Below are 27845 nucleotides of genomic sequence, written 5' to 3' on the forward strand. Positions count from 1 at the left end.
TGGATGTATTTTACTACCAGCAGGTAGTTGGAGCTTGTAAGCCAATTCTCCCACCCTTTTAAGTATTATGAAAGGACCACAATACCTTGGTGAAAGCTTTGGACAATGTCCCTTTTTCATAGTTTTAGTTTGTTCAGGCATCTTAAGATAGACCAATTCTCCTTCTTCAAAGGAGATGTCTCTTCCGTGAGGATCTGCATATGCTCTAGCTCGACTTTGAGCCTTTTTAATATTTTCTTGAGCAAATTTTAACATATTATTCATATCCTCCAAAAAGTCTTTAGCTGCCTGAACCTTTTCCTTATGCAGTCCTACTGCAAAAGGAGCTCTGGGCTGAAACCCATACATCAACATAAACGGACTATATCCAGTGGAAGAGTGTTTGGCACTGTTATATGCAAACTCTGCTATCGGTAAATACTCTTCCCAATTAGTTTGCCTTTTGCTTACATATGCCCTAAGCATATCTTCAAGAATTTGGTTAACCCTTTCAGTTTGCCCATCTGTTTGCGGATGATCTGCCGTACTCATGCTAAGTTTAGTATCCAATTTCTTAAATACCGCACGCCAAAAATGGCTATCAAATTTTCTATCCCGATCAGAAACTATATTTGTCGGAAGGCCATACAATCGGTATATGTTCTCTACGAACAATCTAGCCAATTCTGGTGTTTTAACATCAGTTGAAGTTGGAATAAACCTAGCCATTTTGGTTAACCTATCCACAATTACCCACACAGAGTTGTGCCCCCTCTGTGTTCTAGGTAAAGCAACAATAAAATCCATGGAGATACTCTCCCATTTTCCCGAAGGAATTTCTAATGGATGGAGAAGTCCTCCCATTTTTAATTTTTCAGCTTTATTAACCTGGCATTTATTACATTTGACCACATAGTCAAGGACGTCCTTATTCATTCCAAGCCAATAGAACTGCCTTTTAATAAGACTATAAGTCTTATTAACTCCTGGATGTCCCGCACTAGGGGTATCATGACACTCAAAGAGTATCTGGCGCCTTATTTCTATATCTTTCGGGACACATACCCTACCCTTGTAGAGTAAATAACCATTATCAATGGTAAAATTCTTCCACTTGAATCCAGTTTGAGCAACCCCTGATGCTCCATTTCCTAGTTGAATATCCTCAGATATTCCTTCCTCAGTAGAAGCACTTTCATTTGGATCCCCGTTTTTTATTGCTTCCCATATGTTGGAATATGCCGGATCAACCTGACATTTCCCTTTTAAAGATTCAAGCAAGTTGGGAGTGAACTGAGTAAAACTCAATTCATTAATGATGGGCATTCTGCTGAGTGCATCAGCTACTATATTATACTTTTCTTTTCTATATCTTATTTCATAGTCGAACTCTTGGAGGAGTTCGGCCCATCTGGCTTTACGCCCATGTAAATCTGGTTGATCATTAAGCCACTTAATGCTTTCATGATCCGATAAGATCAAAAGTTTGGCACCATACAAATAATGCCTCCATTTCTTCATTGCATGTACTATTGCATACAACTCCCTCTCATAAACAGAATAATTCTGTTTTGCACGATCTAATTTCTTGCTTTCAAAAGCAATTGGTCGACCTTCTTGTAATAAGACCGCGCCTATTGCCTTGTCACTGGCATCAGCTTCAACCACAAATGGTTTATTGGGATCCACTATTAATAATACTGGAGCTGTAGCAATAGCTACCTTAAGTTTTTGAAAACTTTCATTTTGGTCTGTTCCCCAATTAAAACTTTTCCCTTTCCCTTTAAGTTGGTTTGTCATTGGAACAGCTATTTTGGCATAATCTCGAATGAATCTACGATAAAATCCAGATAAACCTAGGAAGATCTGCAGCTCTTCCAGGTTCCGTGGAGGTGGCCATTCAATAATTGCCCTTACTTTTTCTGGATCCATGTTGATTCCCTCTTTCGAGATTATATGCCCTAAATATTTGACCTCTTGTGCAAAGAATTCACATTTAGTTTTCTTCGCATAAAGGGAATGTGTTCTTAACAGTTGGAATACTAATAATAAGTGTTCCAAATGTTCTTCTCTTGATTTACTAAAGATCAAGATATCATCCAAAAAGACTACTACAAAATGTCCTAGATAGGGCCGTAAAACACTATTCATCAGCTTCATAAAAGTAGCTGGTGCATTAGTGAGACCAAAAGGCATCACTAAAAAATCATAATGCCCGTATCTAGTACGAAATGCCGTTTTGGAAATATCTTGTGCCTTAATTCTTATTTGGTGATAACCTGATCTTAAGTCTATCTTTGTGAAGAATTTTGCCCCTTGCAATTGATCAAAAGAATCTTCCATTCTGGGCATAGGAAATTTATTCTTCACCGTTATTTTATTAAGTGCTCTATAGTCAACACAAAGTCGCATAGAACCATCTTTTTTCTTTACCAATAAAATTGGTGAAGCCCAAGGTGAATTACTGGGTTGAATAAACCCTTTATCCAGGTAATTCTTAATTTGTCTTTCAACTTCTTGATGCTGTGTTTCACTTAACCTATATGGTGGTTTTGAAATTGGGTGTGTGTCCTTATTTATATCAATTGGGTGATTTATTTCACCCCTATCTGGTGGAAGGCCACTAGGTAAATCAGAAGGAAACACATCTTTAAAATCATCTAACAAACTGTTTAATTCATTATTTACATTCAATTCGCAAACATAAGAAAATTGTTGCTTTATATTACAGAAAGTAAAAGTACTCTGTACAGGAAGAGACCATAGCATATATACCTCACAAACTTCCTTCTTTATCAGCTTCTGAACTTCAGTAGAACACATCAAAGGATTATCAGATACTTCATGTTCACCTTGAATGACAAAAGTCTTACCATCCCTTTCAAATTCCAGTGTATTATGATGATAGCTACGTTTTAAGGATGGTTCCAATCCCCATAGCCACTCCCTCCCTAGAGCAATGTCAGCTCTTTCCATGTTCATTATTTGGAAATCAAGCTTATCTTTATATCCTTGAATCTCGATTTTCAAATTGGATACCATTGTATCCCATATTTTATTGTCTTGGCCTTGCATCATACGCACAACGTATTGATGCTCACTGTTTTGTTGGGGAAGTTTCAATTTTTTGACAAGTGCATAATTTATAAAATTATGTGTGGCAAAGTCATCAATCATGACTCTAACCCGTTTTCCAGCTATCAATCCATGTACTCTTAAGTAAATCATGTGGCCCAAAGGTAGGCTGCCACAAAGAAGTTGACATACAACACTTATGTTGTACATCCATGTGCAAGACCTCTAAAGATTTATACTTTTCATGGCCCTTTAATTCTAAGGTCTGCACTACATGGATTTGTTTTTCTTTTCCCTTGCCTTTGTCCTTTTCTTTGTCTTCCCCCTTTTTCTTTTGAGGGCAATTCCAAGCAGCATGGTTAGGGGATAGGCAATTAAAACACAATTTTTGTTTTTTGGTCTTATCAAAGTCATCAGGACTAAGCTTTGGCCTCATATATGGTTTCTTTTCAAAAGGTTGTTTTTTACCTTTGAAAAATGGCATTTTTCTTTTAAATTTGCCCACAAATTTTGAGGTTTCTAATTCCTTAGACTTGGGCTCCATATTAGTGAGACTGGTGAGTGTACCTGGACGCGTACTATCTTCATAAATTAATGCAAATTTAATTGCCTCTTCAAGCGTCTTAGGTAAACTCCGTTTTACTTCCTTTTTACAGGCTTTATCCAGTCCCCTAATGAATCCTCTTGTTTTTTGGAATTCATCAATTCCTTCCAGTTTGAGGATTATCTCACGATATTCCTCCAAATATGTCAGTAGGGGTCGTCCCTTTTGTCTGACATAATCCCAATCTTCCCAATTTCTTTCCATTTCATTTTCAGGAAGAAATTCTTTTAAAAATACGGATTCAAATTGAGCCCAAGTTTCAGGTATTTTATTCGCCTCCTTTAAGGTTCGCCACCACTTATATGCTTTGGGCCCCAAAGTTAAACTGGCCTCCAATGCTTGGAGATGTGGTGGGGTGTTTTTTAATTTATGTAAATCTTCCCATTTCTGGAGGAAATTAAAGATTGTACCTTTATTCCTATCTTTTTCCTCCCCGTAAAATTGAGGTGGTTTCATATCCTTTAAAACCGGATTATCCCTCAATTTATGGTAGGTTTGGGGTTCCTTAGGATCTCGCATAGTCACATCTAAATCTTTCGATGAAGATGGGACATCCGAGATTTCTATCTTATTTTTGTCTTTTTCCAACAATAAAGTTAACTGAAATTTTATTTCAGTTAGTGTTTGAGTTAAAAACTCCATTTGAACCCCCCGAGTTTGCACACGAGCAGAAAGATCATCAAATTGCTCTCTCGTGGCAAAAAATTCTTCCCATTGTTCTTCTTGTATGTCTGGTTCATGGGGATCTGCCATAGGTTGATCCCCAGAACTAGAACTTTCCATTACCCTTTCTTTGCCTTTCTCTGCCATTAATACACTGGAATTGGAAAGCAAAAATAAGAAATTTGCATACAAGATAAAATACTTCCCTGATTTCTTATGGCAGGCTGTGGCTTCCGTTATGTATGAAGGCTGTAGCTTCAGTTGAATATGAAGTTTTCTGCCTGTCTCACAGCAGTCGCAGTCTTATCCGCCTCAGGAGCAGTCCTATCCGGCAGTCCTATCCGTCAACAGCAATCTGATACTGACAGCTCCACTTCTGATCTGTTTCTCGCGGCTGCTGGCAGCTTCATCTGAGCTGATTGGTCCTCGCGAATGCTGGCGACTCTACTCCTGGTCTAGTTGGTCTTCACGCTGGTCTGGTTGGTCTTCGTGACCATAATCCTTACGTTTTTTTTTATATATTCTGCCCGTTACGTTTTCTGCCACAGGTCCCGTAACATTAGACCAATACTAAATGTCACTTACGTGACGTGGCGTTGCCCTTCCAATGTGACGAAACTTCTCCGTTTTCTTCACGGCTTCGTCAATTTTCACGCGACGGGACAGGGCAGAAATGACGGCACGCAACGGGACAGGGCAGACGACACGCGACGGGACAGGCACTTCTGACTGACGGCCTGTTTTCTGAAGCGACGGGGCAGGGCGGGAGTACTCCGTCAGATCGCGTGACGGTCAGGAATTAAGTGCCGTGAAGACACGACAGGAAGAACGCTTCTGACTGATGGCCCACTTCTTGACTGACAACCTCCCAGATTATTGTTTGATCAGAAACATAGGCTCTGATACCAATGTTAGATTACGGGCACAGATTTCTCAAAACTGATGGAAGCACGAGTGTTCTTCACCTCCTAGCCACGCCTAGATAAGTGCTGGCCCTCAATCTTATCTCTTTGCCAGCCGTCAACTTGCTGGAGTCCTACTATTCCTGGACTCCCTTACTCTCTAGGCTCCCCTTGACCCCGTTCGGGCGCCCAAGAGCCCGGACGGTCACTCTCGTGCATGTTCCCCTAAATGTACCTTAATGTAACATTAAATATCCCTTTTAATGTCACATTTCACACTTATGACCTTAATGTGACATTAAATATCCCTTTTAATGTCACATTAATGTCACAATGGCTGTCACCTCTGCCTTCCTGTCTTCAGTTATTCGTGAATACTTCAAGTACCTATCCACCTCTGCAATCCATTTCTTCAGGACCAGCCCATCTCTCTCTCCCTTGTACTTGGCTGGTTGGGGCATCTTGAATTTTCCATAGTCGTCTTCTGAACTGTTACTATCTTCCTCCTCTTTACGGTGGTGCTTCTTCTCCTTCTTCTTGTCTTTCTTCTTACTTCTTGCTTCTACTACTTTTTCCTTCTCTTTCCTTGTATCTTGCGCTTTTCTAGACGTCTCCTCTCTACCCATTCTATCCATCTCCTCTGGTATTCTGTGTCTTTTCTCCTTCTCTTGCCGTTGTATCACCCATTCTCTATAGCCCTGCTCCACTTCTAGTTTTTTCTTCCTTTCCTCCTCCTTTTCCTTCATCTGCATGTTCCTCCATATTGACTCCAGCATGCTTGACATGCCATCTAATTGCCTTTCTAGTCCGGCCACCTTCTCCTCTTGGGCCACTCTCCATTCTTGCCCTCTACTCTTCTTTCTCTCCTCCATTGTTGGAAGGGTGACATTCTCCCTTTTGTCCTCCATGTGGTTGGTGGTGATGTCGGCGCGGGGAAGCCGTGTCTCGCCTGTGGTGGGGTGGGTCGTGCCGCGGGGAAGTTGCATCACGTCTTCAGACGGTGGGGTGTCGGGGTTGGGGCGTCACGCCGGGGGCACCGGATCTTCTCTCTTGCGTTGTGGTCGTTACAACTTTGTTCTCTTTGGGACACTGGATCTTCTCTCCTGCTTCCGTGAGCACTCCTTTACTTAGAGCAAGAGTCGTTCTGATACCAAGTGTGATAAACCTGCACTCGTTACGCACTCAACACGGCACAAAAAGGTAACACGATATATGATCTCAAGGTATACTCTTGTATTATTCAATCCAAAAAGCGGGACAACATAGACACATCCCAGGACTACACACTCCTGACGCCGCACATAAAAGGGTTCACCACTACGTATAGGGAATCACACGTAGTGTGGAAACAAGGTAGGGCTTTGAGTCACTACTACTTCCTATATAGGTGCATTCGGTAGCAACGGCATGGTATAGCTACAAAGCCCTTACACTCCTCCCTTCCCCCCTCTCCCACCCCCTCTCCCCCCCCCCCCCTCGGTTGCTCCCCCCTTCAGCAACTTCCCTCTTTGATAGCACAATAGCGTGATAGGTAGGTTCTCATCAGGGACGTGCAATGGAAACCTTTGGTTAGACGCCAGCCCATTCTGCGAGTGCCCCCCAGTCAAACACCTTGTGCATTACCCTCTCTGAGGAACAGCTCTTAGCCGTCCGTGCCATAGAGTTGGAGTTGAAAGAAACAACGATCTTTGGTCAGGTCGTTGGACACTCCCCATTGAGGGCTCAACTGTGGGATTGGCTCCACTCCACGCTGCGCATTGGCACAACGCAGATCGTGGAGGCAATCCTCACGGGCCAAGGGATCTTCATGGTTCGACTCACCTCTGTGGACACAACTCATGAGTTAGTGGAGAGCTCACCCAATGTCTCCATGAAGGGGGTCATTTACATGGTTCCTTGGTATAGCGGCTTTATAGTGGAGACATTTGCGCTCCATAACAGATTTCTCAGGCATCCAGTCACCTTACTTTTTCCCAGACTGGTGATAGAGTACCAGCAGTTAGTGGAGGACTTTGGACGGCTCTTCGGTACAGTTCTTTCTGCCTTCTTTAGGGATGCAATGAGAGCTGCAGGAGTCCCAAATATATGAGTGGTCGTGAAAGACACAAAGAGTATACCCAAGTTCTTAGAGATTGAGGCAGGAGGTCACTCCTTTAGGCAGCAGGTCATTGTGACTGGGCAACCAAGGCAGTGTCTGCGCTGCCACAACTTTGGACATCAGGCAGCAGATTGTATGCGTTTCGGAGTCAAAGTGGCTCCGTAGGCAGGCCTGCAAGTGGACGCTAACGGCTTCACATGGGTCCAGAGATGATAGAGAGGGAGACGACAGGGGGGGGCCATGGCCAGCTCCTCAGACATAGCCTCGTCATCAGGGAGCAAGAGGGTGAGTGATGCCCCCTTGGCAGAGCACTCCGCAGCCCCCCTTGGCCGCTCCACTCGGTAGGACCGCAATCCCCCACATCCACCACCCGTGCCATAGACTCCCTCACCTGAGATCCCACAGTCCCCACATCTCCCCCCTCCCCTGCCCCTCGGATCCCTCATTGACCCTGCCCCACAGCCCCCCCCTTCTAGGGCCACTAGCTCTCTCCCATTCTCGCTATGCGTCTTTGACCACTCCACCATCCCTCGATCCTCTTCCCCCCCACCACCTCCGAGTACCCCTCCTGATCCGCACCCCGTACAGGTGGTTCTTGCCGCACGTCACCTCCCGAGACAGATGCAGTTGTTACCACAGGAGTTCTTCCGGAGTGGCTCGTGGATTTACCTGAGAGTTGCAGAGCGTGGAGAGTTCCCACTACCTCTAGAGGTGGGGATCTTCGAAGTGCATAAGTCAAGGAGGGGCAAGGTCCATCTACTAGCACCATCGGATGGACCAAACTACGCCTTTTTTCTTCAGTCCTCTCACTTAGGGGATTGGACGATGACACAGATAGAGGAGAAGGTGAAGAGTGAGGTGGCAGACCACATCTTTCAGTGGATGGGAGAAGGACTAGCACTGTTTGCATAGTAGTGGCCAGGTTGCATGATAGACATTAACTGGTGGGCTGGTGCCGAGGTCCCACACTTGAGCATTATCTTTTGAGTCGTCTAGGTCTGCGGCAAAGCATACTTGTATGCCTCATAGTTCTTCATCCTTAGTAGCGGCTTCCATATCAAACAGATGCCTGTTCGGTCAGTCACATGTTTCCCCATGAGCTTACACTTGGCATCCTGGAATGTGAATAGTCTCCACTAAAGTGGGGCATGTGGTTCCAGGAAGTTGATTGTTCGGCAGGAGTTGTAGCCGGCCCTTGCAGGACGGATAGACATCCTACTTCTGTAGGAGCACAAGCTCACCCCGCCCATGCCCATTGGGTAGGGAAGATTCTCCTAGACAGGTCACACACCTACTGGGAAAATGCCATCGGTGCCCACGGCAGGAGTGGAGACGTATGCACCTCTATTGACTTGAGCCCTTACTGCCTGTGTATGTGATCATGGGGTGATTGTGGCTGGGAGGGTTCTATGGGTCAGGTTGGATATTGGGGACTTGCGCATCAGAGTTCTTAATATCTATGCTCTCACTGAGGTCAAGGCACATAGTAGGTTCTGGGTGGAGATTGCAGCAGGACTCCCAAGAGGTGGACTCTTAGATTGTTGGAGGAGACTTCAACAACTTGGAGGCCTTAGAGGACCAGTAGGGTAGAGGCCGAAACTACCAAGATATGGCTACGGAGGAGGAGGCAGCATAGGAGGTCGTTCTACTGGTAGTAGGAGCTTGCGATGCTTGGATAGACCCAGCATTCCATAGGAGGGAAAGGTCGTTGGACTTCTCGTGGGGATACATGTGGCTAGGCAAAGTCTTGCTAGAGCGATTGAAAAGATTCTATGTGGGAGAGTGGGGATGCTCTTGTGGAGGCTAGATAGGGCAGTTGGCTGGCATCACTCTGTCCGATCACTGCCTGGTCCTCCTGACACTTGATTCCGCAGCATCTTCCCTAGGTACACGATCCTGTCAGATCCCTGACTCGATCTACAGGAGAGAGGAGGTCAAGAGATAGATTGAACAGATTTGGACTAGGGACTAGAGCAGGAGGGACCGGATTGCAGAGGAGGTTGCAAAGGTTCTAGTCGGGTCGAGCAGTATTTGCCAGGAGGCAGCCCTATAGGCCAGACAACAGTGTTGGGAGGAGGAGAGAGCACTCCGGTGGGACCTAGCAGCTACGCAGAGATTACTACAGGAGACACTAGGGGATTCCATCCTCCACGCACAGGAGGTGCGCGCACGAGCAGCCATCGCCGGTCTAGAGGATAGGCGCTCGGAGTTCTCATTCTGCGCCTGAGTAGCCTTTTGGGTGCGGAAGGGGGACTCGAATCCACTCGATGTGCAGGGAGTTCTTTTAGGCATACTAGCCCCACACCTCAAGAGAGCAGATACGTAGCCTTCGGGATCAATATGGGAGGATTTGCTCTAGCGCAGACAAGGTGATGGAGATTGGCACTGACTATTACAGACTCCTTTTCCAGTAGGAGACAATCTCAGCTAGAGAACAACGTTGCAGACAATGGGTATGGGATCACATCCCATCCCTCCTCACAGAGGAGGTGGGACGCTCCCTCTTAGCCCCCTTCACAGAGGAGGAATCAGAGGAGGCTTTCCACACACAAGATGGGCAGAAATGCCCGGGAGAGAATGGCCTTTCTAAGGCCTTTCACTACCTATTGGGAGGTGTTGGACCCCTTATTGATGGCCTTCTAGGAGATTTTCACATCAGGACAGATGCTAGGGAGTCTTTTGGTAGGCCTTATCAGTCTTTTCCCCAAAGGGGAAGACCGGTCTCCTTATTGTCAATGGCCTATAAGGCATTGGCAAAGATGATTGGTAGGCGACTATGCCTCGTGTTTCTAGACATCATTCATGACACATAGACAGGCTTTGTTCAGGATAGGAGCATCCTAGACAATGTATTCACCTTCTTTGAGGCGACAGAGTGGGCTTAGCACAGTGGGCAGAGATTGGCCATTCTACTCTTGGATTTTGAGAAAGCTTATGACAGGGTGGATTGGGATTTCCTAGAGGGCACCATGGTGAGGTTGGGTTTTCCCCAAGCTTGGATTCGTAGGGTCTTTGCACTTTACAGATCGGCCACCAATAGGGTTCTCATAGGTGGTAGGCGAGGGGAGGAGTTTCGGCTGGAGAGATCGGTCTTGGCAGGGCTGACCCCTAGCCCCGTACTTGTTCTTACTCTTTGTAAAGGCGATGTCTCACTTCCTCAGGTCACGTGTGAGCGGATTACGCGGCCTCCGACTTCCAGTGAGAGAGGAGACTGAGTTGCTAGACTCAGAGTATGCAGATGATACAACACTCTACTCAGAGGACGATGAGTTGATGCTGGAGAGAGTGAGGCTGGCTCTTGAGGTGTTCTGTTCTACAGCGGGAGCGAAAATCAACTGGTGAAAGTCAGTTGGTTTCCTCACAGACCCGGACTCTAGCCCGGAGTGGGGCGTCCACCTGGGATTTAGATGAGTGAGCAGAGGGCAGACCGTCTGTTACCTAGGGTTCCAGGTGGGACTCGACATCACTCTTGCCCAGTCCACCTGGGATTTAGATGAGTGAGCAGAGGGCAGACTGTCTGTTACCTAGGGTTCCAGGTGGGACTCGACATTACTCTTGCCCAACAGTTTCTTCCAGTCCTCGATTCTATTCGAAGAAAGGAAGCTGACCTATTGGAGCACGGCTCACCTCTCACTAGCAGGCCGAGCCCTGGTGGTTAACCAGGTCCTCCTAGCGACGGCTTGGTGCATCGCCTCATGTTGGTGCTTCTCCTCATTCTATGTAGTGTAGCTTCGCCGCCTAGTGCGGAACTTTCTTTGGTCCGGGTCAGACGGCTCCAAGGATTCCAAGGCCAAGGTGGCGTGGGCGATCATCATACAGCATTGGTCAGAGGGAGGGCTTGGGATCATAGACCTAGAGTATCAGAGTATGGCTCTCTTGGGCAAGCTAGTTGTCCACGGCCTCACACCAAGAGGGCAGACTTGGAAGGTTCTATTGCAGGAGGGTCTTCAGGATTGTAGACCGAGGCTTGGCGGTGAGTGGAGGCCGTCCTTGAGATGGATCTTCATGTCAGCCCAGATCACCCCCCTCACATAATCTTTTCTATGCAGCTTGCTCCGAGTGTGGCAAGGCCTCTGTAAGGCCCTAATCTAGAGCCCCGCAAGCTGCTAGGAGGAGATAGACCGTTAGCCGGAGGTTTTGGAACCCCCAGGCCAGAGATCGGGAAGGGGCACAAATTGGCGAGCATTCCCACATCTAGTGGGCTGGTTGGGAGACCGGCATGGCTTGCTCCATTAGGACATGGCGGGAGGTGTACAGGATGGTGGACGAGGTGCTGCAGTGAGTATCAGGCTGCTAGAGAGGAGTGGAGTTGAGGAGAGAGGTAGATGCAACAATACCTGAGGAGTGGCTTGCTCCCCCTATTCGAGAGCTGATAGAGCTCGGGGAGGTATGGGTCGCTAGGTTTTCACCTGTAGGCATCCCCCTACAGGTGGCAGGAAGAGTGGGCAGCGCTCCACTTGGGACCTTCTTCATTGTACAGGGGGGGGGGGGGGGGGCGTTTGGCTCTTGATAGAGGGCAGCCGGTTGAGGGGATAGCTGTCCTTTCATGGAGGAGGATTTGGGTGATTGGCCTGCACGGGAAGACATGGCGGCTGGACCGTTTTGTCTTCTGGACGGAGCTCAGGGAGTGGTGCCTTTGGATTTGGGAGGGCAAGTCACTTGATGAGCTGGAGTGGGATCCGGGAGAGTGGTTATGGCCGGCCAGTGCGGTCGCCAAGAAGCCATCGAGGTTCCTGGAGCACACTACCAGGATTGGCAGACACGTACTAATGCAGGAGGATATGGATTGGGCACTGTCATGTAGCAGGCGTTGGGCCGAGCATAGCATCATGGAGCCTTTCCGACGGACCTTCTGGTGCCACCTATGGGATAGCTGGGGGCTGAGGAGGGTATCGTATTTCTTATGGCTGGTGGCATATGGAGGCTTGGCTGTGGGAAGTTGGCTTGCCCAGATGCAGGATGGAGATTGTACGTGCTGCAGAGAGCAGTCTCTAGAAACCCCAAAGCGCTGCCTTTGGTCGTGTGAGGCGGCGCAACTTGTGTGGAGAGGAGCATGCCGCATCCTTTGCCGTATAGCACCCTGCCTTGGATATATCTCATGTGGAGCTTTCTGCTGGTAGGTAGTCAGCTAGGGCCATCACTTTCTGTATAAGGTCGGGATGCAAGACACGATATTCATTATCGAGGCAGGGTCGTGCGCAGTGGTCGGTTTGGAGGCTCTACCCATCCGCTAGGTACTGGAGTCCACAGCAGACTGCCCTGAGGTATGGGAGATCATAGGGAGTCTTACGGGTTGGCATATCTGGAAAGCGTGGTGTCAAGAGGCTTTCGGCGGAGAGAGACTTTCAGTACAAGCAACCTTAGCAGAGCTTTGGACCTCCATCATCCACTCCCTCTGTGGCTGATGGGATCAGGTGCAGGGTGAGTCCAGGGCTCCTCGTGAGGAGCTTCGATGTCATTTCATGCGCACTTGGAGCGGCCAGGACCTGTTTTTCGTGATGCAGGCAGGCAGCCCCAGATGGTGATACACCCCCCCTCCATGGCTTCTTGCCCCCATCCCCCCCAGACCGCCTTGAGAGGCTTGTATAACATGTGGACCTATTGACCAGGATCTCCCCAATGCAATCCCTAGCCATGACTCAAATAAGCTGCTTGTTATGTCTTTGGACATATGCACTATTCACTTCATGATCACTATGACCAATGCTACTAGCACCCATCCAGATGTCTGAGGACGTAACATCGCTACTATTATTCCGCCCAACCACTCGTAAAATTATTGCTATGATTAAAACTTGCATGTCACGATAAAACAATTGACCAACATTATGTTTGTTTTGCCATGTCATCAAAATCAATAACCAATCTATTGATTGCTTGTGAACTACATGATGGTTGTCACATGTCCATGACATGCATGATTACTGCCCCAACCTTCTAGGTGATATAATGGCTGTTGCTCACCATGGCAGCAACACGTTATAGGTACACTACATTTGGATTTGATCTGATACGAAACTTGGCATCCTTGTTTGTGGGAGATAGTGGTGGTAATGCCTTAGCTGCATCTGCTGCTGGCAATGGTGGTCAATAGGTCCACATGTTATAGTCTCCATACTGTCTATGTTCTTGAGCTATGTACCACATAAACAGCTTGTAGGTCCACGATTATGGTGATGATTTTCTTCACATTGGCCTTCATGCAGCACAGATTGCTTCCTCAGTTTGGCAAAGCTCCACTGTCAAACCTTTTAAAGATAGATGGCCAGCCCTTAAGAATAGTAGGGTGTGACTGGTAGATTGTAGAAATCACCTTCAACTCTCTCTCTCTCTCTCACGTAGCCAAAATCTGTTTGGAGTCTAAGAGCTACAGCCATGCAGATTGAAGTGCAACATGTTTGAGAGTTAGGGCGGATCAGTCACCTATGCATGGAGGATCAGCTTGGAAATCGTGGAGCTCCATTTGCAGCAGGGATTGTTGTTTGTCTTTTCTGATCTGAATTATCTCAGTCCTGGAGGTAAGATCTTCATTGATTCTCAGCATTGGAGCAGTTTCTTGGCACCCAATTGCAGGAAGAAAGTGATTCTGGGCAGTTTTGTTGCATGAAACCCCACATGTTTGTGAGAGACAATGGAGTGGCTCAACAGGACAAAGCTAGTTGTGTCTAGATGTGATTGCTCAGTCTTTTCCTACTATTTTTGATGATAAAAACAATTGTTAAGGGGGAGGAAGTGTCACATAGCTTTATTTAAAAGCCGATGTTTATGGGGAGACATCATTAGGAGTCCAGAGCTTACGTGTATTACGGAATATACACATATGGGGTTTAGGGGGCATGACTATTAGCACACATAGGGTGTATGGGTGACCTGGGGTTAATGCCAATTAATTTATGGTGGTCAGGCAATTTAATGCAAGTGAATAAGTACTAGAGCAAGTAAATGGTGATGTGGTAGGCATGTAGACTAGTTTGAAGGATTGAGTGAATTAATCATAAAAAGGGTCACACCAAGGTTGGGAGGTGAATCAACAATTCATTGCACATGTTGCTTTAAAATTAATCTATTAGAGGGCCTGCTCAGGATCCTGTTTTGTAGGAGGTTTTAATTTAATTTTCCTATAAAATCATTCAGAATCAGGTCTTTTGAATTAATGGCCTCAAGTTTTGGTTTGGGGCTGTAGGAGAGCTGAAGATCATAGCCATTTCTAAGATTAACGTAGGCCAACATACTTGGTAGCTAAACAATGACGTGTAGTGCTTGTTGATGATATGTTAGTTTGTAATTTCTCCTTGACATGGGAGTGAATATCAGAGAAAGGTGCCGTTTGTGCTGTGCGTTGAACAAGGAGTGAGTTTCTGTGCCCAATGCAGCCCAACTAACCTGTCTTTAGGATTAGGTCTAGTTCATTACCCTAACTTTTGTATAGGAATTAGGTCCAGAATATAAACTTTTCTAGGACTCTGTTGCTTGATTTGTCCTTGGATGGACCTTCTTCAACTCTGCTAGTGATGCATCAACCAAAAAATGTGAACTAAAGCTGCATCCTCTCATCTCTCTTAAGCTAATATAGATTATCAATTGCTCTTATTTACATGTGCTTAGCACTCTGACCTGTGTTTTCCATGGTTTTTAATCTTACAATGTGGTCAGATCCTAGTATTCCTAAACCCCACTTAGGCTTGCAGACAGGAGGAATTTTTTTGTTCAAGCATCATTTTTGCCAGTATCTCTCAATTTTGTGCAGTTTTAACTTTGATTACGTTACTTGACATCAAGCTAGCTACTGTTGAATTATGATTGTCATACTTGCTGTTTGTTTTTCTGAATCTCAATTTAATGAATCCAATAAAGAGTGGTTTTAAGTTGATAGGTCCGGGATGAGTTGGAGCAGCTGCTAGATGATGATGACGACATGGCTGACCTTTTCTTGACACGAAAGATGGCAAGTGCTGCCTCCCCTGTTGGAAGTGCATTAGCACCCAATGTCATGATTGCCGGTTCCCCTACAATTGCATCAAGGATTTCCCGTGCAAGTAGAGCCAGTGTAGGAACTTACACTGCAGAAAATGATGTAGAGCAACTTGAAATGCTATTGGAGGTCTGTAGTTTCTCGTGTCTGTTTTCTTTTACAACTGTTTATAGAGCTTTCCAATCACCTTCTAAAAGAGATTGCTGTTTGTACATTGTTTTGAGTAGCCATATGCTTTTGATGTTGACTCAGATGAGTCTTTTCTAGGGTGAATAAATTGTCTTTTGTGCAGGCATACTTCATGCAGATTGATGGGACTTTGAACAAACTTATCACTGTTAAGTATCTTGTTCTTTCTCTTGGTTTCCCTTGAAAGCTTAAACCTTTCTATACTAATGGTTGCATTTTGTCAGCTTCGGGAGTACATAGATGACACAGAAGACTACATCAACATTCAGGTATAGCAACATTGATACAGTAGTAGTCAACTTATTGGCAAACTTTCTTTATCTAAGTATTGCAGAAAGCATACTTAATTACTCAATTTTGAATTGTCGCAGCTGGATAATCACCGTAATCAGCTTATTCAGGTATAATCATTCCCATTTTTAGGTTACAGGGGTCTTCTGGAGTGTTGCTTTGACTGTTATGGTTGATCAGTAGCATAGCTGGTTTTAAGGTGAATCTTTTAAAAGAAACTATCTTTCAAGGCCATAGCACAATCATTAACAAAACAAGCATGTACATTTCAAGAACTGAAAATGACAATTTTGTGTATTGTTACACCATTGGACACTATCAATGACGTCCACATTACTTGAGACCAGAAAATAGAAACTTAGACAGCTTTTAGTCGGTTTATAGATGTCACAACATTGTAATACAGGTGAAAACTGACATCACACAGGGAACAGTATAAAATGCCAGTTATAGACGAGATAATTCAGATTATTTTAAAACACAACATAGCATTAGGACATGGTCAGTGGTCAATGTTGTCAGTGAGTCTGTATAGGAAATGTGAATAATGTCATTGTTATCAATGAATTTATATATGAACTTACATCATCTCTCATTATCATTGTAGGATCTGGTTGAAAATTTGAAGGTTGGCAAATATTTGATGCCAACCTTCAAATGCCATTATGTTCACTTTTTTGAAACTGTTGTTCACTAATGATGGAGAGGCTATAATGTTATGAAGAACAAATCTACAAGGCGTGCAACCTCCAAATGTGGCACACTACTAAATTTAGGGTTACAAGTCAAAATGCAGGTTATATCTCTAAAACTTCAAGACTGCAAAAAAAAGCTTGGCTGTGCAGTGAAGTTTGTATGGTGTGGGTAATAACTGCATGGTGCAATTGTTAGTTCAGTGCTATGCGTTGAAACTACCAACTGTGCTAACCTGCTTTGTCTCTTTCTCTCTCATATAAGCAATTGGAAAGTAGTTCACCTCAGACAGAACTGCCCATCATCACTGTTAAAATGCCAAACTACTGGCAAATTAGAGATGTATCTGGTAGACATAAGTGACATATGTTGTTTGAGGGTCATCCCTTGGGACGATTCGCAGCTAAAGGACAGCATAAGCTTTGCAGTGAAAAGCGTGCAAGATGTCCCACTGTTACCACAGAGTGGGCACCTTGAGCTTAATAGTTCAATCATCTTGCCTTGAATGTGCGATCTATCTCAAGGTCGTTGATGTCCCCTGTTGGTATTTCCTCCAAGTGTGGAGCTTGAATGGTAATCGTTGTTGAGAAGCGTGTGCACACACACACTTTCTCTCTCTCTCTCTCTCTCTCTCTCTCTCTCATCTTAAGTATTCACAAATGATAGCATGGAAACTACCATATGTTGAGAGGGTATCGAAGAAGATGAACAATGTACCTTGAGCTTAATAGTTCAATCACATTGCATTGAATGTGTGATCTAACTCAAGGTCCTTATGTCCCTTGTTGGCATTTCCTTCAACTGTGGAGCTTTAATGGTAATTATTTTGAAGCTCTCTCTCTCTCACACACACACACTCTCTCTCTCTCTGAGTGTGACATGTGCACACACGCACTCACTCGCATATGGAAACTACCATATGTTGAGAGGGTATTGAAGAAGATGAACAAGGTTTCTCAAACACCTCCCTGTTGGTGGTACATGGAACAAGTTGCTTGCCTTATAGTTGTTCAGTTTTATGTGCAAAAATCTTGATATGGGCTGCAATCTGATACATCTTCGGATTGTCCTACATGTTTATAAAGATTGAGCAAGGGGAAACAAAATCTTTCGGGAGAGTCTTGGTTATGGAGTATAGCTTTAACCATGCGGTAAAACATTTGTTCGATCTGATGTGCAATTAAGTTTGTTTGGGTGTGGCATATAGGTGCGAAGTGTTAGCCAATTATAGAAATTGCCACTTAATCAATCATTTAGTTCTAGCATTTTTTTGGCTCTCATAACAATCCCAAAAAGAATTAAATCAATCAATATGGAATCTAGAACATTTTGTAGGACAACTGGGTTAGAAAGTTCTGAATAGGGACTCATTGTGCACTGCCACTTCTATCATTCACTCTCACCTCGTGCCAGCCATTTTATCTTTCCTTGCTATTAGTCAACATTCTCTCTCCTCTCATCATCGTCTGTTGTCCTGTCACACATTGGTGTTGTGCCTGCTATTTCAGCCTCTCCCCTTCTCCACATACTGCATCTACATGCTCAGCCTACTCCATGTGCTGCGTTTTGATTCTAGCCACACATTTCTGCCGTTTGTAGAGACGGTCACCAGGCTGCATGTAGCTGCATTCTTCCATCTCAGCCTTCATACTCAGCTGGGTTTGACATTCCAGCCTGCTGCCCTGCTGTTGTCAGCCCTTTGTCACCATCTTCATCATTCATTCTGTCCAGAACTGTTGTATGGGACAGTCTTCTTTGTCTATTGTGCTCCAGAGTGGTCTACATCAGATTTCTTGCCCAAGGTTGGTAGTTTGCTGCACTTGGGTTCTTTTCATGGAGGCTTGCTCTTTTAGACACTCACCCTTGTGCTCCTTCAGCACACACTGGTTCTCTTGCCTGCTGTTTCAGCCTCTCCTCCTCTCCACATGCTGCATCTGCATGCTCAGCCTACTGCACTTGCTGCATTTTGATTCTAGCGACTCATTCTTGCTGTTTGTAGGGACTGTCACTAGGATGCGGACAGATTTATTTTGCCATCTCAGCTTTCATACTCAGCTGTGTCTGACATTTCAGCCTGTTGGCCTGCTGTTGTCATCCCTATGTCATCATCTTTATCACTCATCCTCTTCAGAACTGTTGTATGAGACAGTCCTCTTTGTCTACTCTGCTGTGAGTGTGATCTACATCAAAATTTCTTGCCTCGAGATTGGCAGTTTGCTGCACTTGGGTTTTGCTCATGGAGGAAGCCTCTCTTAGACACTCTCCCTTAGCCTGCTTCCATAAGAGAGTGGCTGTTGGACAGTGGGAGTACACAGTTTTATCTCTATCCTACTCATTCATCATTCATTCTTCATTCATCATCTTCTTTTTCTCCATTTTCATTTTGTTTGTGGCAGAGAAGTATGACACACATTGGCAAGAGCTCGAATGAGAATAATCCAGATGAGTGCTAGATTAGGTCTCTCTCTCTCTCTCTCTCTCTCTCTCTCTCTCTCTCTCTCTCTCTCTCTCTCGCTCGCTACCCTTATTTGCAGAGCCCTACCCTCCTTAATGCTATTTCTTCACCACTAGCAAAGTTTGTGAGGAGATTGAGAAGCTCTTGGTTGGGATATCACAAGGTAATGATGGTTTGGTGGCGAAGCATTTCTCGCATGACATGTATTGGCACCTCTTGGCACACATGTTCAAACATAATATATGTGAGGGATTTTCCATTGGCTGGTTGTGCAATACCATTGTGTATATTCTAAAGATTAGGGACCCCCATGGAGCAAGATGAGTATGGTTTGAAATGTTTGTATAGAGATTTTGTTCTCTTTTTGAGTATGAACTCAACATCAAGTCCGACAACAAAGAGTGAGAGCTAGAGGGCATGCAATTTTGCAGCAAGGCTTCTCTACCTTCGATCAAGTCTTCTTTCATTAGGGAATCATAGAGAAGGAAGCATCTACTATTGCTTTGTGGATGCTCTACAAGGCTTTTCACATTGTATAGAGGGATAGATTCATGAGAAGGGAGAGAACTTGGGATTCCCTAGTGAGATGCTTTGGGGGATCATATTGATCTAGGAGGAGGTGATAGGCAAGGTTTGAGCTCTAAATGGCTATTTAGAGGAGATTGTTGGTACTATGGGAGTGAAGTAGGTCTGTGCGCTTTGACCCACACTCTTTGGATTATATATTTACAAGTTGTACATTATCCACAAGGGGGAGTTGGTGCACCCCTTCTTGGCAAATCGACCGATCTTGCCTATTGTGGATTTTGCTCATATCAAATTTACCCAAGAGCCAACAACGTCATTGCGATGCATTGCAAAAGTTTTGTGTAGATTAGGACCTGATTGTGAATCTAGAAAAGACCATGGTAAAGATGTTCAGTACATCTTGTACTTGGATCACCAAACTTGGATATGGAAAGATAGCCAAGACTCGAGATTGTGACCTCTTATGTTTGCCTAGGGGTTACCTTTGCTTGGCCATATTTGCATGAGTATTGAAGAAGCTAAGGACTTGCTTTCGTGAAGGTACGCAACCTTAAGTACGTTGGAGACTTGATGTGCTATCATGGGGATGTGAATGTTTTACTTTTTTTGAAATAATTAAGTTGTGCACATGTGAAGTGCAGGATAAATTGTGGGCATGATGACAATCAAATTGTGGTTTGGGCAATGGGAGACATTGGCCGAAGTTATGGTGGGTAGGCACCATCGGGTGTTTGGTGGTAAATCCTAGTTCTAGGCATTAAATGTCCCTTGGAATTGACTTTTGTTGCCAAGTGGTGCGCAAATCGGATGTTATATGCGTGCGTAGTGAACGCCGGAAGGTCCCCAAGAACAAAGAACTCTACAAAAGCTTCATAAAAGCAATAAGAGAGTTTGCACGACATGAGACAAAAAGACCAATTGGGTGCTATCTCCCCCCCATGCCTTATGTGAGCGCTTCACAAGGCATGTATTTATAGATTTATTAATCTCCAAGCTCAAAAATAGCTCACTTTACAATTGGCATGCTTTTGGCTTTTGTGTTTGCTTTTGCCCAAATAAAGAGTAAAGCGTTTGGGCGTTCCAAAAGTCGGGTTGTGTCCAAATACAATGTCAAATAATGAAATATTAAACCGAGCGTCTATGCGCTTACAAAATAATAAATGTTTTGTCAAGCGCTTTAATAAATAAGCACGCCTAAATAAATATTAGTGCCATACCTTTAGTGATAAGGTGCACACCCAGCAAAAATAATAATTATTCTAGGTATTTTGAATTCACACCATCTCCCGGTGCTTCCCAACGTTACCGTTGCCTGCTCTACACATCAACTGAAGCATTCACAATTGTTAGAAATTAATAAGATAAAACCCACAAAAATGAATACCTAGCAGTCTTTGGCTACAAAATAATTAAATAGGTTGGAACTTTGTCCTAACCTTAATTTAATTTGAGTGCACTCTAAACTCATAAGCGTCCATTAATTTACTATGTATTTTGTGGAATCATCCACGTGCACATTAAATTAATTTGACGCTCGAAAAGGTCATGCGTCTCCGTCAACTTCTCGCACAAGGAATCCCTCTTGTGTACGAGCCCCGGCAAATAAATATAGTTTTACGAAATCTGCTGAAAAACCTCACGGAATCCACCGTGGAATAAAAACTTCACGGAATCCACTGTGAAATATGCCTCCTGGCATCACCAAGGGATTTTAGAGAATCTAAACATTTGATGCCAAGGGCTAAGGTTTTTGGAAGTTTGATCACTTTCAAGTCCAAAGGCTTAGGATCTTAAATGTGGATGGGCAATTGCTAAGTTTGGGTCAGGGCCAAGCAATTTTGATTTTCCACAACGATTTAATCGCTGGAAATTCATTTCATTTCTAGAGATTGAGTTATGCATGGGCAGGTCTGCGACTCGGCACACAGGGAGGAAAAATGTTGTGCACGGCTGGGGAAGCTGGGAGAGGGCATACTAGGCTGGCTGAGATACAGAGAGAGGGCTGTGGGAGCAGGTGATTGCTGCTCAGATGCTTTTGACAACAGAGAAGAGAGAATATTCAGCTGGTGACAGCACTTTCAAGGCACCCAGCAGCTGATAACAGCCTGTAGAAACCATGCGATTGATTTCTGGGCTGTTTGGGAGCAGTCAACGGCAGAAATTGATGATTTTCTCCTGCAAACACTGATTTTGCTCTCATATTTGACAAATCTCACACACTCACTCACATGCTGTGTCTCCTGTTATTACTTTATTAATCAATCTCAATCATTTAATATGTCTCAGCTGTCTTGGGAAGTGTGCCATCAAATATTAGTCATGCACGAACGAGATTTGTTAGAAGATTCCACAGCAAGATTGACTTGCGAGTAAGAGGAGAAGACCAAATTTGTACCCATAGGGGTTTCAAATCAAGGGGCAGCTTTGGGGATTTTGCTGTTGGTCATTTTGGCGAGACACATTCCAGATTTTGTAGGAAACGGTGCTCAACCAATAGAGAAAGTGGAGAATCGAAGTTGTATCTCTTGAGTTTGTGCCCAGGCCTTCAATCTTTGTGAGGATTGGAATTAATTCTCAGTTGTACTACAAGATCGAGGTCCGAGGAATATAACTTTAAGAAACACCACAAGAGACGCTAGTTTAGGGGTCAATTAGGAGTGATCTATTCATTTTAAAGTCGTAAATTATTTATTTCAGGCTATATTCAAATATTATTTTCGTGATTTGCTAGAAATCATGTATTTCACCATCCTTTCCTAAGGAAGGCTAGTTTCATGTACTTGTATATAATTCCACGAGTTGAGGATGAAGTTTGGTTATTTGACACTTTGGTAATAACCACACTTATTTATGATGCTCCTATATGGGGGACATAGATTGATCCATAGATGGAGGTATGCAAATGGACAATGGGAGGAGGATGATACCCTCAATGTTGTGTAGAAGGGGGATGAGGATGGTGTAGTGAATATTACAATAGGGGTAGAGTATACATGGGAGACTGAGGAGTATTATGATGGATGGCAGGTAGATGACCTCTCATATGATTTGAAGTAAGGTCTTTCTTGCACAAGACAATGTATATACAAGGTTGTGACCGAGGCCTTGTTTAAGACAATGTACTTTCTTTAACAAGTGTGGGACTTAGGGCACCCCAAGGACATCTACTCTTGGCTAGCCTTTGAATCCTTGCAACAACTTTCAATAGATAGCGACTTAGGGTGTTTGGTATGTACACATTGGTGTGTGCATTTTCCACATCGAGTATGGATCCAAGGATACCCTAAGGACATGTACACTAGACAAGGCTTACAATCCTCATGACCACTAGCAATAGAAGACTTAGGGTATTGGTATTTATACATTGATGTTTCATTTGTGCTACATAAGATTAGTCCCCAGACAATACCACCTTTGCGATAGCTTGGAGGCATCATCTTATGCATTTGGTCAACTTGAGCATGAGCAACATGTCATTACACAAGGCATAGTTAGATTGGACATAGTTAGGACTTGGCAAAGAAGAACAACACATTGGGCACAAACATGGCATTCTATTAGGACCATCTACTCTCTCTGACACTCAATGACTTCTTGGTATGACCACTGGATACCTTGAAAGAAAGTGCACGCTGTGGACACCCCATGCTAGGTTTGAAAAGGAGTAGATTTAGAGGATCATTACACTTGGCCATTGCTTGGCATATCAAGAGATCCTCTTCAATGAATGTGCTTTTTTGTTATACGTTGGTAGGTGAATTGCGTGGTGGGTCTGTATATGTCAAAAGATGACGTACGAGCAAGATAGTAGGGTTTGTGGGGAGGAACACAGAGTGAACTTAGCAAACATTGAGAAGAGAAGAGAAGAGAAGAGAGAAGAAACTCCAATGAATGGAATGATGAAGATCTGAATCATGGAGTGAATGTGATAAAAGGGAACAAGGGTGCCGTAGCACAAGGAAGATGATGAAGATAGCTACGAACCACAAACCGCAATGTCCTCTTGAAGGGGTGTGAGGGTAGTGGAGAGGCTGGAGAGAAGAGGTGATAGACTGAATGAATCAGCTGTGAAGAATGAGTGACAGAGGCAGCATATAAATAGACAACAGATTGCCTAGGGTGGGGCTCAGTGGGAGGGCGTTGGTTGTCTAGGGTGGCGCCCCACTGCGGGTGCCTAGCTCCTTTTTGGGGCTGTCCACTATGAAACCCTAACTGCAATATGCGAAACCCTAAACACAAAATTGCAGGTGAAGGGTTTCTCAATACCCCCTCTCAAGCCCAAAAAGGGGAAGAAGAGGAGTGAGGTGGAGATGGAATGCCACATGTTGAAGAATGCTTATGCAATAGGTGCCACTTTGACGGTGTCTCTCGTGGGGAAATTGTTCACTTGCCCAAGCGCCCTAGTACAAAGATGATGAAAACATGTAATGCATAGGAGAAATGTCAGACTTTGTGTGGTGCCTAGAACCATAAGGATATGCCTGTACTCGATCTTGGGAGTTGCCTCCATGTTGACCAAGTGACCAAGACAAGAAGAGAAGAAAGAAGATGTAGAGGATCCCTAAGATTCAAGATTTCCACCTGAAAGGGAACCTGCAGTAAAGAACAGTAGACAGAGTGAACTGGAGAACCCGAAACTCAACTTGGGGAGAGAAGCCACTAGCTCCGTGCATCCATGCAAGAAGGAATATGAAGGCCTTGTTAAGTCGTGGCTGAACCTTCAAGGCCCGGATCTAGGTAGATTCTTGAGATCTTGGGTATCAATTGGTGAGCTGACCGTTGGAAGAAAGCCACCCCATCCAAGTTTAGAAGAAGAAGGCAAAAGGCCTTCGCTAGGGTGTGCAAAGGATTGAGCGGTAGATGGGGATCCCCTTTGAAACTGGAGAAATAGGAGTCCCCTCTGAAGGCGGAGTAGATGTAGATGTCCCCTCCGAGAGCAAAGAAAGATCATCCCCCTTTGAGGTAGATAGGGAATCCAAAAACTCATGGATCACGGACTCCAAAATGTTTGAGGATGAAGGAAGTATCGCCAATCGTGCCGAAGAAGGTATCTGGGGTGGTGAAGAATGCCCAGAGTTGGCCTCTCAAACCTGAGTAGGCGAGGGTGAAGGGTGGGGCTCAGACTGAGCAATGAGTGGGTAATAGTCACTGCTTCTCAAGGGAGTGGACCGAGAAGCCGAAGAAGAGAAAGGAGTTGAGCAACCTTTGTCTCTTGAAGGAGTGGACTCTTGAAGGAGTGGATTAACGAGGAGACGGTATCAAACAATCATTGCTCTTGATGGAGCAGACTGCAGAATTGCAGGCCATGATAGCCATTGTACTCGAAAATAGGTGGAGAAGATTGCCGTTGGCATTGCGACGATCTCCAGGAGGTCGTGGCACCAATTTATCCTCCATGTGCTCGAAAGGACTTAGTGTGCATCGAATGTGTCTAATTGCCTTGAGCATAGTACTCTGATAGTCGATGCAGAACGATCTGTGTGGCCTAGAAAGGAGAGATGGCAAAGGTAGTGCCGGGTGGGAGATGCATATACTTCGGGGGATGGGGAGCAAAGCTCGAAGTTGGCAGTCATTGGTGGAATGACCGTTCTTGTCGCAGTAGGAACACCCAGTATACTGGTCATCTATTGGGGAAGAAGCCATGGATTCCAGTGAGCCTTGTTGAAGAAGGAAAAAATGGAAGAGGTTAGCCACGAACCATAAACCGCAATGTTCGCCTCAAGGGGTGTGAGGGTAGTGTGAAGCACGAACTGCAATGTCTGTTGCAAGGGGTGGGAGGGTAGTGGAAGGGCTGGAAGCGAGCTCCTAGTTGGAGGAGGGTGTTGCTAGGTGCAAATGCAGCTTGCACCAGACTAGGGAGGAGCCGCCAGCAGACATGGAGGAGCCGCCAGTAGTTAGGGATGAGACGTCGGCAGTTTGGCTGAGACGCTAGTAGTCAAGTTGATCCGCCAGGTTGCAGAGAACAGTAGCCATGATAGCACAAAGGAGCCGCTAGTAGTTTGGCTGAGTCGCCAGCAACAGGGAGTAGAAGGCAGAAGCAGGAGCCCTGAACGCAAGCTGGAAAATAGTAAATGCGGGAGGGAGCAGTCGCCAGTTAGGATGTTGATGCAACGGAAGAAGAAGAGAAGTGGATGCCGAACCCGCCACCGGTCTTTGCCTACATTGGAGTGGAGGATCTTTGCTATGTTTGAGCAGATCCAACTCTAATACCATGTCAAAAAGACGACGTACCAGCGAGACAGTAGGGTTTGCAGGGAGGAACACAGAGTGAACTTAGCAAAAACTGAGAAGAGAAGAGAAGAGAGAAAAAACTCTAATGAATGGAATGATGAAGATCTGAATTATGAAGTGAATGTAGTCATGGGTTCAGCATGGAGATCGAGACAGTCAGTCGATACACGCAGTGAGAGACACAGAGAGTAAGATAGAGCAATGTAGAGAGTGAGCACGTTTGTAGGTACAATAACGAGAGTGTACCTTTACGTATTTAGATAGATATATATGTGTAAGTACAAGTGCTAAGGATGTGTTTCCACCCAAGCACATTTAAAGGGACGAGGCCTTTATTTCCAAAGTGACGGGTCTAGCACCGAGATCGAGACAATCATTCGTTACGCGCAATGAGAGACAGAGAGAGTAAGATAGAGCAATGTAGAGAGTGACCATGTTTGCAGGTACAATGATGAGCATGTACCTTTAGGTTTTTAGATAGATATGTGTGTAAGTGTGAGTGCTAAGGGTGTGTTTACACACGAGCACATTTAAAGACATGAGGCCTTTATTTCCAACAACCTCCCACCTAAAGGCAATGTGCCTTAAGAGGAGAAAAGAATCAGCTAAGTATGGGTATGTACAAAGTTGAAATATATATATCTATCCAACTCCTATCATCTGTCGGTAATGAGCAATCCGCTCTGCTGGAAGACCCTTTGTGAGAAGGTTTGTAGGATTATCATCTGTATGCACTTTGACAAGCTCAATGCTCTTGCTGCCAAGTACATCTCTAATGAAGTGGTACTTCATTTGTATGTGCTTTGTCTTTGCATGAAAGACAAGATTCCGTGCTAGCATGATAGCACTCTGACTATCACAATGGAGAATAGGTAACTTTGTGATGCCAAGCTCTCCCACCAAACGTGAAAGCCATAAAGCCTCCTTACATGCCTTAGTGGCAGCCACATACTCTACCTCTGTAGTAGACAATGCAACACACTTTTGTAGCCTGGAGATCCAAGAGACTACTCCTCATGTGAAAGTAAACACATACCCAGAAGTGGACTTTTTGCAATCCGCATGACCAGCATAGTCTGCATCCGTAAAGCCAACAACAGATGCCTTCTGCTTTCCAAAGTAGATGTACAACTCCTTTGTGCATTTGAGGTATCTCATAATACCTTTCACTGCATCCCAATGCTTCTTGCCAGGGGTTGCTATGTATCTGCTATCCACTCCCACTGCAAAGGCAATGTCAGGACATGTAGCAACCATAGCATACATCAAACTGTCAATAGCTGAAGCATATGGTATCTTGGCCATTTTAGCCTTCTCATCATCAGATGTAGGGCTGTCCTGTGCACTGAGTTTCACATATGGAGGCAATGGAACCCCAATTGTTTTCCCCCCCTCCATATTAAAATGTTGCAAAACCTTGGCGATATACTCTTGTTGAGATAGATAGAGTAAGCTTGTTGACCTATCTTTGAGTATTCGCATGTTAAGAATGTGATATGCATCACCAAGATCCTTCTTGTCAAAGTTGCCATGAAGACTTTGCTTCAATGAATCCAAGGCATGAGTATCCTTGCCAACAATTAATATGCCATCAACATACAAAACCAAGATAATCAGGCTGCCATCTGTTGCCTTCTTGGTATACAAGCAGTGATCCACTTGACTTCTCTGAAAGCCTTGGGACTGCATGAATGTATGAAACTTATGATACCATTCTCTTGGTGCTTGTTTCAACCCATACAAACTCCTTTTGAGTTTACATATCATATTCTCTTTTCTTTGTTCAACAAATCCTTTAGGTTGCTGCATATATATGTCCTCATGTAAATCACCATGTAAAAATGCAGTCTTTACATCCATCTGTATGAGGTCCATATTCTCAAGTGCAACCAAGCCCAAAATGGTTCTCAATGTAGTCATCTTGACTATAGGAGAGAAAATCTCATCAAAGTCAATTCCATGCTCCTGCTTCTACCCCTTTGCAACCAATCTTGCTTTGTACTTTGGCCCCAAAGATTTGAGACCAGAAACGATTTGCGGTAACCATTCTGAGGAACCAAAAATGACCTTCATCTTGTAAACCCATTTGCATGGAAGTGTTTTCTACCCCTTAGGAAACTGCACCAAGTCCCAAGTGCCATTTTTTTCAAGAGATTCCATCTTTG

The 27845-nt window shown here is 44.6% G+C and overlaps 1 protein-coding gene across 6 annotated transcripts in view; it reads left to right on the forward strand.

The window, feature by feature from the left end:
- Positions 1 to 27845, forward strand: part of LOC148040060 (magnesium transporter MRS2-I-like) — a 65407-nt gene that overhangs the window by 29959 nt on the left and 7603 nt on the right. For all 6 annotated transcript variants that reach the window (XR_015693663.1, XM_087696547.1, XM_087696541.1 and 3 more), the window contains 4 exons: positions 15195 to 15422; positions 15586 to 15630; positions 15707 to 15751; positions 15854 to 15883. Coding sequence is in view for 5 of the 6 variants with exons in the window: in XM_087696547.1 (XP_087552673.1) it covers positions 15195 to 15422; positions 15586 to 15630; positions 15707 to 15751; positions 15854 to 15883 (348 nt within the window). In the remaining variant the exon portion in view is untranslated. The remainder of the gene's footprint in view (positions 1 to 15194; positions 15423 to 15585; positions 15631 to 15706; positions 15752 to 15853; positions 15884 to 27845) is intronic.

This window comes from Lygodium microphyllum, chromosome 2 (assembly GCF_053477565.2).
Source record: "Lygodium microphyllum isolate KBCC chromosome 2, Lygodium_microphyllum_v1.1.10, whole genome shotgun sequence".
Taxonomy (NCBI): domain Eukaryota; kingdom Viridiplantae; phylum Streptophyta; class Polypodiopsida; order Schizaeales; family Lygodiaceae; genus Lygodium; species Lygodium microphyllum.